This window comes from Solanum dulcamara, chromosome 7 (genome assembly GCF_947179165.1).
Source record: "Solanum dulcamara chromosome 7, daSolDulc1.2, whole genome shotgun sequence".
NCBI classification, from domain to species: domain Eukaryota; kingdom Viridiplantae; phylum Streptophyta; class Magnoliopsida; order Solanales; family Solanaceae; genus Solanum; species Solanum dulcamara.
In genome coordinates, this window is record NC_077243.1 from 8,344,876 (window position 1) to 8,363,485 (window position 18,610).

At 30.7% G+C, this 18,610-nt stretch overlaps 1 protein-coding gene across 2 annotated transcripts; it reads left to right on the plus strand.

Moving 5' to 3' along the window:
• The first annotated feature begins 10,807 nt into the window (after nt 1–10,807).
• LOC129894230 (nucleobase-ascorbate transporter 6) lies at nt 10,808–18,224 on the plus strand. Of its 2 annotated transcripts, none has more exons than XM_055969814.1 (15): nt 10,808–11,026; nt 11,363–11,525; nt 12,461–12,558; nt 12,670–12,843; nt 13,215–13,315; nt 13,713–13,788; nt 13,885–13,944; nt 14,035–14,219; nt 15,484–15,580; nt 15,934–16,020; nt 16,948–17,006; nt 17,091–17,182; nt 17,301–17,378; nt 17,467–17,627; nt 17,736–18,224. In XM_055969814.1, exons 2-15 carry the CDS (start codon nt 11,435–11,437, stop codon nt 17,952–17,954), a joined length of 1,578 nt encoding a protein of 525 aa, XP_055825789.1. In that variant the 5' UTR covers nt 10,808–11,026; nt 11,363–11,434; the 3' UTR covers nt 17,955–18,224. The 2 variants fall into 2 exon arrangements, with proteins under 2 accessions (XP_055825789.1, XP_055825787.1); XM_055969812.1 differs by lacking the exon at nt 10,808–11,026 and adding an exon at nt 11,112–11,283.
• The last annotated feature ends 386 nt before the right edge of the window (nt 18,225–18,610 follow it).

Genomic DNA, 18,610 nt, shown 5'->3' on the forward strand with positions numbered 1-18,610 from the left:
TTCAAAAAGAAACCTTTATTAGGAGGACAAAATATAAATAGCCCCATAATGAGTTTGGTTGAAGATTCATAAAGGTGCTTACAGCCAATCTAGAAATTATAATTTCTAACTAATTACTCATGTTAGGGACCATTGAAACAGTATTTCTTAGCAATTTTAAAAATGAGCTATAAGGGAGGAATTATTTGGTACTATATCTTTCAAGAGATTTTGGTGCTTTCTGAAATAGTCTTAGTCGTTTTTCAGTGGAAAATTGGCTGTCATACTTTTGCTACGTTGATTATTAGTGTTATATAGTCAGCAAATACATTGACGGTGACCCTTGGACCTTATTAGGACATCACATGCGTCTCAATAATTTTTAGGTGAGTAAATAACGAAAAAAGTAATGCTGGAGCAAGCCATAAAACAATTAGGGGTTGTTTATAATGGGCAAACATTTACTCCACGAATAAAATTTACTATTGCCTTATCCCATGTTTGGTTACTAATTTTGTAATAAGTTATATCAAGATTAATAATTATTAAAAGAATTTTAGTAGCTTAATTGATTGACTATCCTAACTTTCATTGTATTGGCCATGAGGGTTCAATTTTCCACCTTGTAATCTCTTACCCCAATTTTTTTTAAAGGATGAAATTATGTTAATACAATAATCAATTTATAAAACTTTTATCTGGATAACTAATTTCATCATTACTTGTATTCAAACCAAATGACTCCTAGAGTTCGTTTTCAAGCTTATCGTGAAATTTTGACGTAGCTAGAAGGTTAAATATTACCCGTTGACTTGAGATATATAATACTCATTTATTTATTTCATAGAAGGCATTAGACTGAAACTTCCACAACAACTAAGAATTATCTCAAATTTTTCGTTAGTGAGCTCCGAAAAAAAGATAGAATTACATGTCAACAATTATGAGTTTGTACATAAGATTATATAGTGAAAAAACTAATAAAGATTGAACCAATTATTGTACCATATTTTGGTTCGTCAGTCAATTTGGTTATATTCAAGACAAGTACTGGTCGTTGTTGGGCAATTATCACCTTGTTGTTTGTATAATTGCAGCACTAAATAAAGCTTATAGGTAGGAGCTTGGGGGTTGAGATTACCCTTAATACAAAGGGATTTATTCTTCTATTAGGTTCAATTATATTATCTTGCACACGCTATATGATATTACGTAGTCATCCAAAAGAGAAAACTACAAGTCACTAGGGGTTGTTTGTTGGGTAGAGTGTATCAACAAAAATAATACATGGATTAACTTTATTATCAGTAATATCTTGTTTGATACACTTTTTTATGTCAAGCATTAGTTATACACTCTATTGTGTATTAAGGTGTGTATTACTAATACCATGAATTTGTATGTATTAGTAATGCAAGGGGATATAATGCATGCATTAGCATAGTTAAAAACCCAATTACCCCTCAAAATTCTTTTTACATCTTTTTCACCATAATTGTGGAGGATATTTTTGTAAATAAATATTTTTATGCAATGCATACTATTTAATAAACCAAATCAAACAATGCATAAAGATCTATGTATAATTAATGCAAGCATTACTAATACATTCTCTTCAATATTATTTTTATACACCCTATCAAACGACCCCGAATTGGCCTTGTACTAATTTATATAAGTGGTGAATATTTAGGAATTTCATGAAGTTATACTAACCGTTTCAAAATAAGTTGACTTTTTTTTTAATCTCGAAAACAATGCACTTGCCAAATTATTATTTAGCTCAAATGAAAAACATTGAACTAAGCTAAATTTTAACCTTTTATATTAGGAGGTTTGCGGATAAATGTATTAAAAATAATATGATAATAGAAATACAAATACCAAGCCTATGACACAAAAAGAAATCCAACATACCAATGAGGTCCTATTGATTAGTATTACACAGAGAAAATTAATTATAGACACTAATACAATTAAATTTGCTCTTCATAAACAAATTTGAAATTTGGATTCCCAGGTAAGATCTGTTCAAAATCATGAAATCCTTTTCTATCAGATAGAAATGGCAGTAGCACATAAAATGTATTTTTATTTTGTAAAAAAAAAGGGAAGTGAATGTGAGACAGCAGTACAATCATTCATAACTTTTGAAATTAACATCTTTGCTTATTTACCCAAACGACACATTCGAAAAAGTAACAAGAAAAAGCTCCTTTTAATTTTATTGTTTCCCTAATTAATTATTCTCAATTACGCCGAAAGATTCACCTTCTTCTTTTGACCTTTTTTCACAAATTCACTTTCGACCAATTGAAGACAAAAATTAATATACAAAGTTAATTATAAAAAAAAGGAAAAAATATAAAATAAGATACTAGTTACGAAAATCCCGGGGCCAATATTTATTCACAGTTTATTTTTTAAGTAGTATTAATTAAACTATATTAACTCATCTCATTAAATGTAAAATAAATATTTAATAAATATTATCAATATTGATAAATTTTAAGTGGTATTGATCAAATGATTTTAAATTTTTACTCTGAAATTAATTATATAATATATTTATGAGGTAGTAAATCATCTCATTTCTTACGCGCAAATTTAATGTGAAGAGATCCATTGATATGTCCATAATTAAAGTACTTTTCGTTATGATCGTTGATTTTTTACTTAAAGTAATTATAAAATATACACAAATATTACCGACATTCAATATAATAAAGTAATAACTAAAAAATATGAATTTTAAAGTAAATGTCAAAGCTAAAGCGGGTCAAAAAATTTTGAAAAAATTATATACTAATTAAATTAAAGTAGAACAAAATAACTACTATTTTTTTTTTTTTTTCAAAATATCCTTGTTGAAGCAAGCATCTCAACGAAGACGTGCTTGCTTTATCTTCAAAATCTCTCTTATATAATAAAAGAACTCCGTTTTTGTTTTTATTTTTATGTGTTACTATTTATGAAGTAAAACAATTTTTTCTTTACGTTTTCTCAATTCTTAAAAAGATTGTGAATCATTAAATATATATGTTGGCTTATAATAATTTCATACAACTTTTAAATATGCAAATCTTACTTGTAATTTTTTTTAAAATTACATATACCGATATACGCATCGAGATCAAGTAGGTGGTTTAATATTCACCTTTTCGAATCTCTTCATATAAATTGAGATGACGAAAGTAGTCAAATAGCACACAAAAAAATATTTTAAATAGTAACCCAAAAAATGCTATCATATATACCTATTTAGGGAAAAGTATTTATAAAACACTCAGCAAATATTTATTTATTTGTATACTTTCGAATATTATGGTGGATAATTACTGAATTACTGTGTATAAGCTATAAATAACAATACATCTACCAACATTAGAATTTTCTGAAGCTTTTGTAGATTCCATGTCACCTGATTATAATCTATGCACATAGTTGTCTTTGCACCTTCTTGTTTTGACTTTTGAGGAGCTAAAACTACTTTTTTTTGGTTAAAAGTATTCTTTCTGTTACTCATAATTAATGACAATAATAATGAATAACAACTGCACCTAAGGCCCTAATAATAAATTATCCTACCAAAACCCTAACGTTAAATACTGCGCATTATTATTTATTAAATGGAAAGGATTAAAATTATTCTTGAATTATCCGAAATGGAGCAAAAACATTCTTCGTTTCTGACTCAAAATTACCCTTGAGCTTGTTTTTTGGCTCACAAAATACTCCTCCTACTAGTCCAAACAGAGCACACCATTCTTAGACCTTGAGATTGATCTTTCACAATTTTAAAGGAAATACAACAATAACACTAAAGACATGAATTGACAATACAAAAAATTCAGGGGGCACACTTGATTGATTGGGGCGGGCTGATGGATATTAAAAATTTGATGATTTTTCATGGTGGATGCTGATGTGGACTGGCTACGTGGTAATTTTTTTATTTTTCTTTAATAGTCGAAGATAAAGTCAGGTTCTGAAGAAAACGGATGGCACTCCGTTAAACTGAGAGGTATTTGTTAGCCAAAAAAGCAAACAAACGGAGGAATAGTTTTGAGAAAAAAACAAACGGAGAGTACTTTTGCTGCATTTCAAATAATTTAGAGATAGTTTTGATCCTTTTTCATTTATTAAAATCTATATATAATTAAAAAGAAGAAAGTCTAGCCTAGAATCATGCCAAGTGGCATCATAGGATCAAGCCATGTGGTATTTGTAGGACAAGTTAGTTAATTATTAGTTAAGTTAGGTAATAATTAACAAACTTTTAAACTTTTACAACTTTTTTTATAAATTTAAATTTGGAAAAAATATTTTATTTTTGAAAAACGTTATTATAGTTATTTTAATTTTTTACAGTATCTATCATATTGTGACAATTTTGTAGTCGTAGTAATGATTTTTTAATTTGATTTAATTTTAAAATATTATCACTATATTTTTAAGAAGAAAAAAAGGAAACCTATCTTGTTTGCATTTAAACCCCTGAAACAAGGATTTATTTTTATTATTAATACAAAAAAATTGAAAAAAAAGGAAAGAAGAAAAATTACCAAAAAGAGAAGAGTTTAGTAAGAGGAAACTATCCCATTTTTTTATTTTCCTTACCATTTTCATTTCAATTTTTCACGTTTACAGCATAGCACTCACTTTCAAACACGTACATTATGAATAACTGCTAAAATTTAAATTCATGTACATGTAAAAAATTATAAATTCTACTTTTAAATTTATGCAATTGATTAAGAATACTACTTCTTCTTCATAATAATAATAATCTTCTTCTATCTATATTTAATAGGAGAGGCAAAAAATATCACATGACATGGCAGCACTACAAAATATAATTTATTTTATATTTTAAAAATAAATTGCAAAGGTGTATTTTCAAAAAAATGCCACATGGCAGTCTTAGACACCAAAACACACTTTATTATTACTATTATGTTATTTAATCGATAACTTTTTTTTTATATAGATTTTTCAAATTTTCAAATTTTGATATTATTTTATTTGTTTACAGTTTTTTAGTTGTTTTTTTTACAGTTTTAAAAATTTAAATTCTTATAATTTTTTTTATCACAATGACAAACTACCCATATCTATACCACGTCATGATTCACCACGTCAGTTATCTACATAAATTATTTGATAGTTACATCAAAAACGAAAGATTCCAACTCATTCATATCTTTGCAGGAACTAATTAATAATTAGTGTAGTGATGTAGAGTTTTTGGATAATTCAAAGAAAAATATATGTATAAAAATTATGTGTGATATATTAGAGATTTTTGTTTTCACTCTTTTTCATCATTTTTATTACATGGTAATATATTTTTTAGTCTATATCTATTCATAAATTATTTTCTCTTTATTTACGATGTATCATTTCTCTTCCGTAGAATGTGGCTTCAGATCAATTGATACAAATTCATCATATCAACTTTAGATATTTTATTATTTGTTGATCTATTTGATTTTGACTTTTTTTTCAGTAATAAACTCTCAATATGATTTGTGTATGCCTTATGTATATGGCAACTTTTTATTGATAAAATACTAGATTTTGAATCCATGAAAGTTATCATGCTCTTTAATTGTCAAAACAAATATGCCTATTAAAACAGGAGTCATTAACTTTAGTCTAGATAGTTATCTTGATGGATAAGACAATATATATAGGTCAGACTTTTTTCTTTTTTCTCTTCTTCATTCAATTTTATTTATTTACTTTTTGCAAATTTTAAGCTTAATAAAAACATTGAGGGCATAGATAATCAATAGTGAATTTTTGGTGCACAGAAATGATGGAAAAAAGGCTTAAAAGAAGAGAATCTTGGAAACAAAGGCCAAGTGCTTGATGATTTGATTGAGAGAAAAAAAAATATAGAAAGATGACTTGAAATTTACACATGCAAGATATGCGTCCAAATAAAATGTGATTACAAAAAACACATTTTAAATAATTTTTTTCTAATTTTTTAGTTTTTACTTTGCAGGAAGAAGTATTGTTGATATATCATAATTCTTGGGGCTAAAACCATCGGTGGCCCCTTAAAGTTGGCACCAACTTTCACTTAGACACTTTAACTGGACGATATTCATTTTAGACACCTCATATAGGGTCCTGCTGCGTCATTTTGACACTTTTTTGACAATAAGCAAAAATCTGAATGAGAGTGTAATACACTCGTTGATGACGTGGCAAACAACCAATTAAATGATTACATGTGTTATTTTAAGTTGAAAATTATTTTAAAATTCACTTAGTAAATAAAATAAAAATATTATTCTAAAAAAATCAATTGCAACCCCCCCTCGCCCCTCCCCGCCCCAATAGTAGTTGTCTTCTCCACTACACCCAACAATTTTCTTTATTTTTTCTTAATCTGCTTTTTAAAGTTGTTTCAGAGCTTTTTTTTTCTTTCTATTTTGATGTTGTTTAGAGAGAAAAAGAGAGGGGGGGGGGGGAGGGAGGGAGAGAAAGAAAAAAAAAATATAAAATATGAGTATTGATATTCATTTTTTCTGGCGAAAAAGGTGGAGAGCAGTGATGGTACCTTACCCTCCTTTTCCATCGGAAATCATCTGTTTTTATTACACTCAAAAATCTCTTTTGTGCTTTTTTAAAAATTTCTTCTTTTCTTTTACTTTTCATAGCTATTCCTTTTCTTTCTTTTAGTGTTATTTTGTGGGAAGAAAAGAGTGAGGGAAAGAAATAAAGAGAGAAGAAATATGAAATATGGGTGTTGGTATCCATTTTTTTCGGCGAAAAGGTGGATGGAGGTGATGGTAGATTTAGAAAAGCAATACAATGAAGAAAAAAAAAATGGCTTGAAAACGGATTTGAATAAAAAATTCGACCTCCATTGAGGGAGTTTAAGCTTGAAAAAATGGTGGAAGGTGGTGCCTTGAGAAATGGAGAAGAAGAAGAGAAAATAAAATAAAAAATGGCTAAAAAAAGCCTTTCACGCGTTATTGTTGAGTGTATCACACTCACTTTGCTATGTCAGCAAAAATTGTCAAAATGACACAGCGGGCCCCTACATGAGGTGTCTAAAGTGAACATCCCCCGGTTGAAGTGTCTAAGTGAAAATTGGTGCCAACTTTAAGGGGTCACCGATGAATTTGACCTAATTCTTAGTGATGGCTCCTTCAACATGTGAAATTGTACGAGCATCATTCTTTTGATCGGAGTATATACAAGTCTAATTTAAGTATTTTGTTAAATCTATAATTTTAATTCTATTTCGTCTATTTTTTCTTAGGAAGGTTTCTATGTATCATATATCTATCGATATTTTCTTTATTGTTTTTATATTTTCTTAAATCTTTACAATAATAGTTGTCTATTAAGAATTTAAGATGCTTATCTTTGTTCTTAATAACAGAATATATTACCTCAAAAATTTTATTATATAAAATTACGAAATTTGTTTCAGATAATAATAATGAGGACATCAATATGTATTTAGTATAAGTTAACTTAAACTTTGTTTAAATGTATAATGTTTTTGTAGATTTAATTTCAAATGTATTATTGTTTTAGTCTATATCTTTAATAATATTTTTTGTGTATTTTTTATGAGATTTTATTTTATCATAGCTATTTATATGTTTATTTTATCTTCTTGTTTTTCTTACTATGCATGAAAATTGTTATAAAAGTACAACCATTTTCATGATACATGTACTAGTATAAATCAAATATGAATCGTGAGATGTATTAAGTATTAGTTTAAATTTTCTGCATTGAATTTAAAAGAGCGATATCTTTTTCATCATTTAAATAATATTTACTTTTCATATATACTTTTGGTTATACTGATCATAATGAGTTGGAAGAATATTCACATGAGCACTATGCAAAGGAAAAATATTTATAATTTTTTTTAATTATGATCTGATAATGCATGTCCAAATTAAATTTTCATCCCATCAATTTTTCTTATTTAATTTTTTCATAATTTTTTTATTGATGGTTATATTAATGCTTAAAGAAGCACAAAAACATTTGTGTAGATTCTCTGCTAAAGAGAGAAATGAAATGCAGATTTAAAATTGAATTGTTATTGTTTATATTTTCCGATTAGATAGAAATGAAATACAGATTTGAAACTGAATTTAGTTTCAAATCAACTCTTTATGATTAGTACTTGAAAAATGTATTATTATTTGAATGCATGTGTGCTTCTTTTTTAGTTGTCATTCATAAAGATATCTTATGAATTATTTATTGAGCGATATTTAAATAAATTGTAGAATTTTTTAAAATAAAATTTCACTCACAAAGATATAGCTATTACATTTTTTCTTTACTATTTTTATTTAAAATATAATAAATTATTGGAAATGTGACCAAAAATTACATAGAGAAATCTAAATTATATTTATTATTTTTTATTTAAAGTTTCAAAGAATACTGTAATATTCGCTTAGCTAACTTTAAATAATATTAAAAGGTATAAATTCAAATACATGTGAATAAGTTCAGTTAACAATTAGCTAACCTTAAAAAACAGAAACTATTTTATATATGTTGTTATACATTATAACTTTTGTTCTATTATAAATTCAACAAATATTTATTTTTTTAAAGTAAAGATAAAAAGAATCACATTAAATAAAAATTTTGCATTCGTATTTTAAAAAGAACAATAAGCAGGGATATTAAATTAAGCAGCAATCAAAAATAAATTGCATGTTAATCTTCTTATAATATTAATAGGCAATGTAACAAGGTTTATTATAGATTTAGAGTTCGCTTAATATAAATAAAGAAAAAAAAGAAGAATTTAAATCTAAATCTAAATTTTAACGTAAAAATATAAATAGATAAGTTCAATTTAAATTGAGTCGAGAACTTATATATGAATTTCATATGCTTAAATTTTAAAAGTAGCTTAATGTCAATTTAGTACTCACTTAATTTACACAACAAAAAAAGGAAAAGAAAAAAAATATTTTAAATTATTAGCATAAAAATATAGATAGATAACTCCTGTTTAAATATGAGATGATAAAATATATTATAATCATATGAAAAAATGCAAACGAAGTCGCATAATTTAGTTTTAAATATAAAGCCAAAAAATCTCAAAAATTGCTTCAACATTTATAATATTTTATAATTGAATTACTGATACATGTGGCGCACAATCATAAATAGAAACATAATCGAAGGTTAATCATGACGCAATTTATATATGTATATTTTTATTTTATAATAATTTATCATTTAATTTTTGTACTTAAATAAAAAAAATGATTTGCCCTAATAAAATCTCAATAATTTTTTTTAAATAAAATTAATATTGTTGATGATCATAGCTAATTAACTACAAACTAATATTTTGATATTAAAACAAAGAAAAAAAATTAATTTTTCTTAATACTAACCACGCATCGCACGAGTACTCATACTAGTATTACTTAAAACAGTAGTACTTGAACTGGCAGAAATATGTTGACTATAAAAATCAGAATGTAAATTTGGTAATTGTTAGACTACTTTTGGATGGTTGCTAGTTACTATTCCTAGTTACAAAACAAGAAATAATAGTAGCATATATAGATATATACTTATTCTTTTTATTTTAGAAGGAAGAAAAATAAAAAAAATGAAGGAGGTATTACGGTGGAGAAGTATCAATAAAATTCGAATAGATGATGTAAAGTTGGAACGAAAAAATAGGGAGAATATGTCGGTGTACTTTGTTTGCCTTTCTATTTTGTCTCTTCTTTTTGTAAACCTAATATTCTTCCAACTTTTTTTTTTTATATATAAAAAAAACTACAAGTTCCTCAATCATATTAATCAAAAACTCACTTATTTTTCAATAATTCAGTTTGTTGAGCCTAAGCCAGCAGTATATTCAAGGACAATTCCATCATTTTCTCTTATTACATAAGAGAGTGGATGCTGAAACAAAACAGGCATCAATCTGTCGATAAATCTATTTGAGCAAGGATATTTTTGTAAGAGTAAAGAAAATTATTTCTTTATTTTAATTTAATTTAAATAGCGTACAACTTTTTTGAAATTATGAGATCCATTTTAACTACCTCCGTTAATTTTAAATTTATATTCTTTAGTTATAACTTTATTATAGCTATATGTATAAATTTTGTAACTATTTTGAATAAAAAATTAATCATCTAAAATATTTAAATCACGGACATGAATCCCTTCACATTAAATTTTTCAAAAAAAAAAAGATTCATTATTACACAATAATCGTCTCTTTTTTCATCCAAACGAAACAAAATAAAACAAAATTAGTAGTAAAATTTTGCTGACAGAAGAGCAACCGACAGAGAGGGGGGACAGTGGTAAAACAATAATGCTAATTTAAAAAAATTGAAATTGGTAAACAAAAATTCCTTTGCCATAAATTCACATATACTCTGTATATAATTTTATTATTTTACTCCTGTAATTCTTATTTGAGGTGTCAGTCCCTGGGAGCGCATGTTTGTTGACCAATCAACAAGAAAATTAAACAAATACACTATCTGTTAATTTTTACATATTTATTTACTATTTTAAAAATATTTTTATTATTTTTACTTATCACTTTTTTTCTTCATATTTATTCTTAACATTAATTTCTAATAAAGATGGTATGATAAAATAAATGTGTTAATTTATGTTAAATTTAAATATGACTAAGTAAAAATCGTGGGAGTATTAAACAACATTAATAAATGTGTTCTGAGTGAGAGATTCTTCGAATATTTTTTTTTTCTTACTTTCAGAAACAGAAAGGTAAAGGGGAAAACAGAAGCGGTATTCAAAGTTGGAGGCCAATTTTATCATCTTTACATTTTTGATCACACATTCCTATGTAGTGTGTTTTTTCTGGACTTCCCTTTTCTTCCTTTTTCGGACAATTGACAAAAGCAACAAATATAATCTTCTTAAAGTTGGGTCCTTTTCTTCTTCTTTGAAAATGATTAATTGAAGTGGGGTCTGTGATTAATCAAACCTTAATGCACCATACCTACTTCAGGTTGCTTCAAGAACTTGTAAGGTAGTTTTTTTTTCCTACCATTTCTGTTCACACTTTTTATATTTTCTTGTTCTTCTTACACTGTCAAAACATTCTGTTACAGTTTCATTTCCTTTGCATTTTTCTTCTTTTTAAAAATAAAATAAAAATAAGTTTGGTACATTTATACATGTGGGTGTTGTTCCAATCTTGTCACTGTTGTGTGGGTTCAATATATCAGTGATTGAGCTTTATGGGTATTCGAAAAGTTTAGTCTTTTATGCAATCTTGCTTTCTAGGTACTCAAAAAGCTTCAGTCCTTTTCATTTTGCTAACCTTTTTTATTGTTTTGTGAGAGATTTATGTGTCATTGTGCAGATTTGGGATTTTGCAGTTTGCACCGCTAATTTAGTGAGTAGTGAACGGTGTTCAACTAAGAGAGAGAAAGTTATGGCAGCAAAGTCCGATGAACCAGCGCCACATCCACCAAAAGATCAGCTTCCTAATGTTTCTTACTGCATTACTAGTCCTCCTCCATGGCGTAAGTTCTCAAGTCTCTCTTTTTTTTTTCTTTCAAAAATTGGGGTAGGGGAAATAGGGGAGGGGATTACAAGGTGGGAATCGAACACTCGAGTAGCCAACCAACTGAGCTACTGAGATTCCTCTTGAATTCTATTAGATTGCTTTGTTCCATCTCTTTTTTGGCATTGTAGCATAATCTTATCTCTTTTTGCTTGGAGCATATGGGGTCTGATTTTCCTGAACTCTGTATTTTTGTGCCACGGGTTTTACCATTTCTCAGTTGATTGCTTCACAATGTAATGTGTGTTGTTGTCCCACAGGCTTTACTATTTCTCACTGAATTGCTTCTATGTGTTGATGTATTGATCATAAAACATTAATTGCTTTTGTTGCAAGTTTTGAATTTTCTCTTTGAATATTTTCTTTTTTTTGCTGACAAATTCACGGCCCAATTATGTTATCGTGTCGAATTTGTGGGGTTTAGATGTTATGCTGGCAAATTGGGATCTAGAAGCTGGTTACATAAAAAGCAGCTTCTGCACACGTCTTCTTTAATTCTAGTTGTTAAAAGTATATGATTATTTTTCCCATTTAGCCTCAATACTACATTTAACTATAATTTATGGCATTTCTTTTATATTCCTTATGTATGAAAGTTCTTCCATTTTTTTTTTTGTGTGATTAGTATTTTTTATGCTATCCATTTCTGGTCACATGTGAAATATCAAGCAGACTTGGTGAAATTATTGGGTCTGGTGGGCTGATTGTGGAAACTATTGTCTCGGTGACTGATATTGGAATAATATCCACTTTGTAAAATAATTGCTTCCTTTTATGCTGCTGATCTTGAACAAATGTCATGAAATACTTCTCTATATCTTTTTGTATGATGTTGATTATTTTCCGAAATGTGGATTGCGGACTACGCTGATTTTGTCTAATTTTTGAATGAAGCTGAGGCGATCCTTCTTGGATTTCAGCATTATCTGGTTATGCTTGGTACCGCAGTTATCATTACTACAGCTCTGGTTCCCCAGATGGGAGGAGGAAATGTGGGGCCTACTGACACTGCAAAGCTGTTAAACTGCCTATTATGATTTTTTTATTTTTTACTTAAAAGTAATGTGACAATATTAAACAAAAGATTGTCTTCCCCTTCGCAGGAGGAGAAAGCCAAAGTTATTCAAACAGTGCTATTTGTTGCTGGGCTTAACACCTTGTTGCAATCTTACTTTGGAACTAGACTACCAGCTGTGATCGGAGCGTCTTATACCTTTGTTGCACCTACAATTTCGATTATCCTTTCAGGACGATGGAGTGACCCGGACCCTGTGTCGGTTAGTGTCTTCAGATACTGATTTTTCCTTTTGTTGTTTTGAATAATGTATTATAATCAATTGAATGTTAAAGAGAAATAATAGGAATTTTGGTTGTGTGATGCAGTTCTCTCGCAAGTATAACAGTCAAATCATGGAACGGCAGTTTAGCTGCTTTTATTCTCTTTAAGCTAACATCTCAACTACTAAGAATACTGATGCATAAAATCCATACCAGCTCTAGAAACTAGTTGTTCTCAAAATAATTCATATTTGTGTATACTCATTTAATATCTGTAGAAGATGTTTAGGCATAACTTAGACTCATCCACTGCATTTTGATGATATTCTATCCGTCCAAATATTATGTTACATTTTCTATTTTCCATCAGAGATTCAAGAAGATAATGCGGGCCACCCAAGGTGCACTTATTATTGCTTCAACAATTCAGATTGTCCTAGGCTTCAGTGGTCTCTGGCGCAATGTTGTAAGGTTTGTTAGTATGATAAGATTTATATTCTGCTATTTAGTGTCAATGTATTTCTCAGGCACCACTTGTGGGATTTCATTGGGTATGTTGTTGATGTTAGTATCGACGTATGACTGGTTGATGTTATTCCCTATGTCTAGAATTCTGATCTACTTCCTATTATGTCAATGTGTCCGGGAGATGTTATTCCCTATACTAGACTTCCGATCTAGTTCCTACAGCTTAGTAAAGCACTCTTTTCTACACCTGTTGTGTTTCTTTTTTTGGAATTGAAGATCAAGTATTTGCTCAAAAGGTTTGTTTTGGTGCTTCACTGCATCATGTCGATTGTGTCATCATTTTGTGTTATTACAGTGAAAACTAGCTCTCATTGGCATTATATTTCCTTTGATTATTTAGGTTTCTGAGCCCACTTTCAGCTGTTCCTTTAGTTACTCTTGTCGGCTTCGGGCTCTATGAGTTTGGTTTTCCTGGGGTAAGTATTGATGTAGATGCGCCTCTTTTCATTTTAAGGGTCTACTTGTTTGCTACTATATAATGCCGGCATGCTGACTATATCTTCTATATTTAGGTTGCCAAATGTGTTGAAATTGGGTTGCCAGAGCTGGTCCTTTTGGTCATTTTCTCTCAAGTGAGATGCTTTATCAAGAAATATATCCCTATCACTTAATGTTGCTTTGAATTGTAGCATATACAAATTTGATTTTGGTTGTCATTGCAGTATTTGGCCCATCTGATACGCCCAGGGAAGAATATATTTGATCGTTTTGCTGTTCTTTTCACCGTAGCAATTGTATGGATTTACGCTCACTTACTTACAGTGGGTGGGGCTTATAATGGGACCCCACCAAAGACCCAAGCAAGCTGCAGAACTGATCGTGCTGGACTCATTGAGGGTGCCCCATGGTTAGTGCTTTTCTCTTCCTCACCCCTCGTCACTTGCTGCTGCATTAGGCCCTTGTCATACCTTTGGAAACTGTCATATTTCCTTTTGTGGGTCCAAAAGTAGGATTTAAAAAATGGAACTTTTTGTTGAAGTTGAACTTTCAGGTAGTAGGTGGGTCTCATGCCACTAATTTGCTTACATAATTTGATAAGTATTTTGTAGTATGGAAATAAGAAAGTATCTGTACTAGGGTGGTGGTGCAAGCAGGGTAGTATAAAAAGTTGGTAGAATAATTAAATTTAGACATGTCAACGATCCAATCTAAGCCGAGAAGTGGGTGGTCAAACTCGCTTAATGATTTCCTGATCTCAAGATTATTTTGATTGTCATACGAGCTTACGACTTTGATCAAACAACTCGAGAAATAGCTCAAAACTTGAGTTCGAATGAAAAAACCAAACCCTCCAAATTCAAAACCTTGGACCATCACATTTTTGAACTTTTTTTATCAGTCGCAGCCTGAATGCACATATATAGACCAGGTAGGATGAAAGTTTAGTCACCTTGTAGGATAATTACCGTCATAAATAAGCTTTCAGCAACCAGATTTAAAATTCTTATTCATCATACCAAACGACCCCTAAAAAGATAAAATATGACTGGTACATTCCATGATGTGCAGAGTGACATCCTTTGTCGTCTTCGCCATATTAGTCACAATTGGAAAGTGCTTATGGCCTATTTATTGCCATTAATTTTTACTTTGAGCATAATTGGAAGATACAATTGGAATTGCAATTTAGGAAACTGTGCAGTTATTAAGTACCCCTGTAGCTTGTGATTAAGTCCTAGTTGTTTTATGTGCAAGTTAATAAAGAAGGATGGGTGTTTGAAATTCACCGACCTGATTTTCATGTTTAGGAGTAGATACATCGTCTTTTGAAATCAGCTGCTAGTTTTTCATTGTTGCACTACCAAAAGCACAAATATTTTGTCGTTTGCTGTTAGTTTTTCATTGTTGCACTACCTAAAACACAAATAGTTTACTGTTTTCTCTACCTGCACTTCTTCAATGGTGGTATTGCTCTTATAACACATGAGGTGCTGTTTTTCTGCTCCAAGCTTTCAATTTACTTATTTACATTTTATTCCAAGTGCTTCTGTAGTTCATAATGTACTTGTTTATTCCATTTGGTGCATTCAAGTGTCACTTAACACCAAGCAACTTATTATGTGTAACTATTGATGATATTATCCTCTCATTTCTCTGGTTTTTGTTCGCAGGATTAAAATTCCATACCCCTTCCAATGGGGAGCACCTTCATTTGATGCTGGTGAAGCATTTGCTATGATGATGGCTGCATTTGTTGCTCTTGTTGAGGTTCTATTTTTTTTACCTGCCTGGCGTAGAAATTTGTGAAAATTGTGAATGCTTTACAATATCTTATTGGATGTTTTGCTTGTTAGACAATGTTGCTGACTGCATAGAATAGGCTCAATAAATACTATGAACCCCTTATTTTTGGGGCAGATATCTCAGAGTTGCTTCTCGACATTCATCTGTTCTTTTCTTTTATGGCACCCTTGCTCTGGTTTCGCCTGTTTTGCTTCCTTTGTAGTTCTGTTATTTCTTTGCGCACTTCTTTTGATTGCTAATTCTTATGAAGAAACAGATAATTGGGTTAGATAAGCCTGGAAGCAACTCCCTTCTGATGGTTGCTTTTGTTTTTTCAGTCCACTGGTGCCTTTATTGCAATTACGAGATACGCAAGTGCTACTCCCATGCCACCATCCGTACTCAGCAGAGGTGTAGGTTGGCAGGTAAAAAGGCGTTCTCCTAGAATCATCCCTCACCATTCTTTAGGATAACACGGAACAGGAATCATGAATAATCTCATCTTGCTGACGTTGATGTTTACTTGCAATCAAATTCTTAGGATCTTTTGGAATGATTTCTACTTTTTCCATTTTGGCATTTTTACTGGCTTAATTCAACTTTCTATTAAAAACTTCCCTTCAGGTTATCCACCAATATTGTGATGCATCTATCTCACATCACAGAAGTGAAATTTATTTCCCCTCAAATCCAGGTCAATAGAACAATTATTTTCTAACCAAATTTAGTCCAATTGGTTACTGACCCGCAGATTTCGATCCACTTTGGGCGTGACTATAAACAACAGATGGCATATGTAGCAGATCTCAGTTTTTTTTTGCCAAGGATTGGAACACTTGAATATTCTTGCATACAATAGAGCAACCTTACTGTTTTGCCACAGCTCCCTTCACTCTCTATACTATCTAATATTTTTTTCCACTGCCTTCTGTTTACCGTGGAGCATTCTTTAATATTCTCAGAAAAAGACTTGGGACTTGGGTATTACAAGCCATTATCCAGTTCCAATAATTTATTTCTTGTGCTTTCTCATTTTGCTTGCAAGCTATTCTTTTACAGTCATGTCGTGAACCTACATAATACTCTGGATGTGCTAGTTAACCCATTAGGTAAATTGGGAAAAGCAAGGGCTAGAGTGAGAAAGAGGATTGTTGATTAACTGGGTCTGGATAAATCAATGTTGGCTCTACATCTTTTCCTATCTATAGTCAGGGACTGCTCATAACTACTAGCTATTCATCTTCTTTTTGTGAGAGCACGATGAGTTTCAAGCGGACAAACTGTTTGATTGTCGTCTCTACTGTGCTCTTTAATATTTTCAAATTACAAGTCTACTTTTGTTTGTATCTCAGGGAATTGGCATTTTACTGTCTGGGTTGTTTGGCACTGGGAACGGATCTTCTGTATCTGTGTATGTCCAGAAAAATTCTTCTGTTGAGTGATAAACTATTGTTACAATAGTTGATTGAGATGAACTTTCATTCCTAACATGCAGTGAAAATGCGGGTCTTTTAGCACTGACACGTGTTGGTAGCAGAAGAGTTGTTCAGATAGCTGCGGGATTTATGATTTTCTTTTCAATTCTTGGTAAATCACATGCTTAAACATTCCCTTTGAGAAGGACATACTGATAAAGTTGATAATCCGCTACTCCTTCCCTTCTTTTTCTTTCCTGTGATTGTCTTGACAACACGATTATCTTCAGGAAAATTTGGAGCAGTCTTTGCTTCAATACCAACATCCATTGTAGGTGCTTTGTACTGCATTTTATTCGCTTATGTGGGTAAGTTTATTGATCCAAGGTCATCCAACAATCTCTGATCCATGTTGTTGATGAATTAGTCAGTTCTTACATTGTTCGTCCTTTGCAGGCGTAGGAGGTTTAAGCTTCCTTCAGTTTTGCAATCTGAACAGTTTCCGTACCAAGTTTATATTAGGTTTCTCCATCTTTCTTGGTTTGTCAATTCCACAGTACTTCAACGAGCACACAGTTATTGATGGTTATGGGCCTGTTCACACGGGTGGACGATGGGTATGGCAAATTGACATTAGCTACTGAATATAACAATCATCTCACTTGTTTTCTAGTCATGTATAAGAGCTTGCTGAGAAAAGTTACTTGTGCTTTGTTATTCTTCAGTTCAATGATATGGTTAACGTGCCATTCTCATCGGAAGCTTTTGTTGCGGGTATCCTGGCTTATTTCTTGGACAACACAATGCACAAAAGGGATGGTCATATAAGGAAAGACCGAGGCAAGCCATGGTGGGACAAGTTCAGGTCTTTCAAGACGGACACGAGAAGCGAGGAATTCTATTCTCTCCCATTCAATCTCAACAAGTATTTCCCATCTGTGTGATCATCCCGTATCATGAAGATAGAAGGGTCAAATACTTATACGCGATATCATCACAAGTCTGGGTTCCTCCCACACCCTTCAAAGCTGTATTGGAGCGCATTAATTCTGCGTCACCAATTTTCTTTTATACGCATCTGCTACTTTCCAAAGGTATAAATAGTCTGACCGCTTGTGGAACATGCTTAGAACATTTGTTAATTGTTTTCTTTGTTGTAAATCCAAGGTTATATGTACTATGAATAGTAATAGAATAAGCTTGCTGCTTTCAAATTGTAGCGATTAGCCTGTTGGATATGGGGTAGTATTAATTATAGTATTAATGTTGCGGAAGATTCTGGTTTAACTAGCAGGAAATCACACACAACACAAAGCAAATGCCAAATAGAGAAGAAAAATGTTCACAAAATTCCAAGTGACGAGCAACAATTATAATTTCATGCTCTGTCAAATGTGAAGGAAAGATTTACTTACATATGACCATATAATTGATTAAATTAGTCATCTGTACCGTGCAATAGTAGTTTTCAATAGAAAAAGGAAAATAAATATTTGAAATATAGTTGAGCTTTGCTGGTATGATCAAGAATGAAGCCGAGGCAAGGAAAGACAATTTAACAGTTTTATGACATTCTAAGCCAATTGTTGTGTTGATTCTG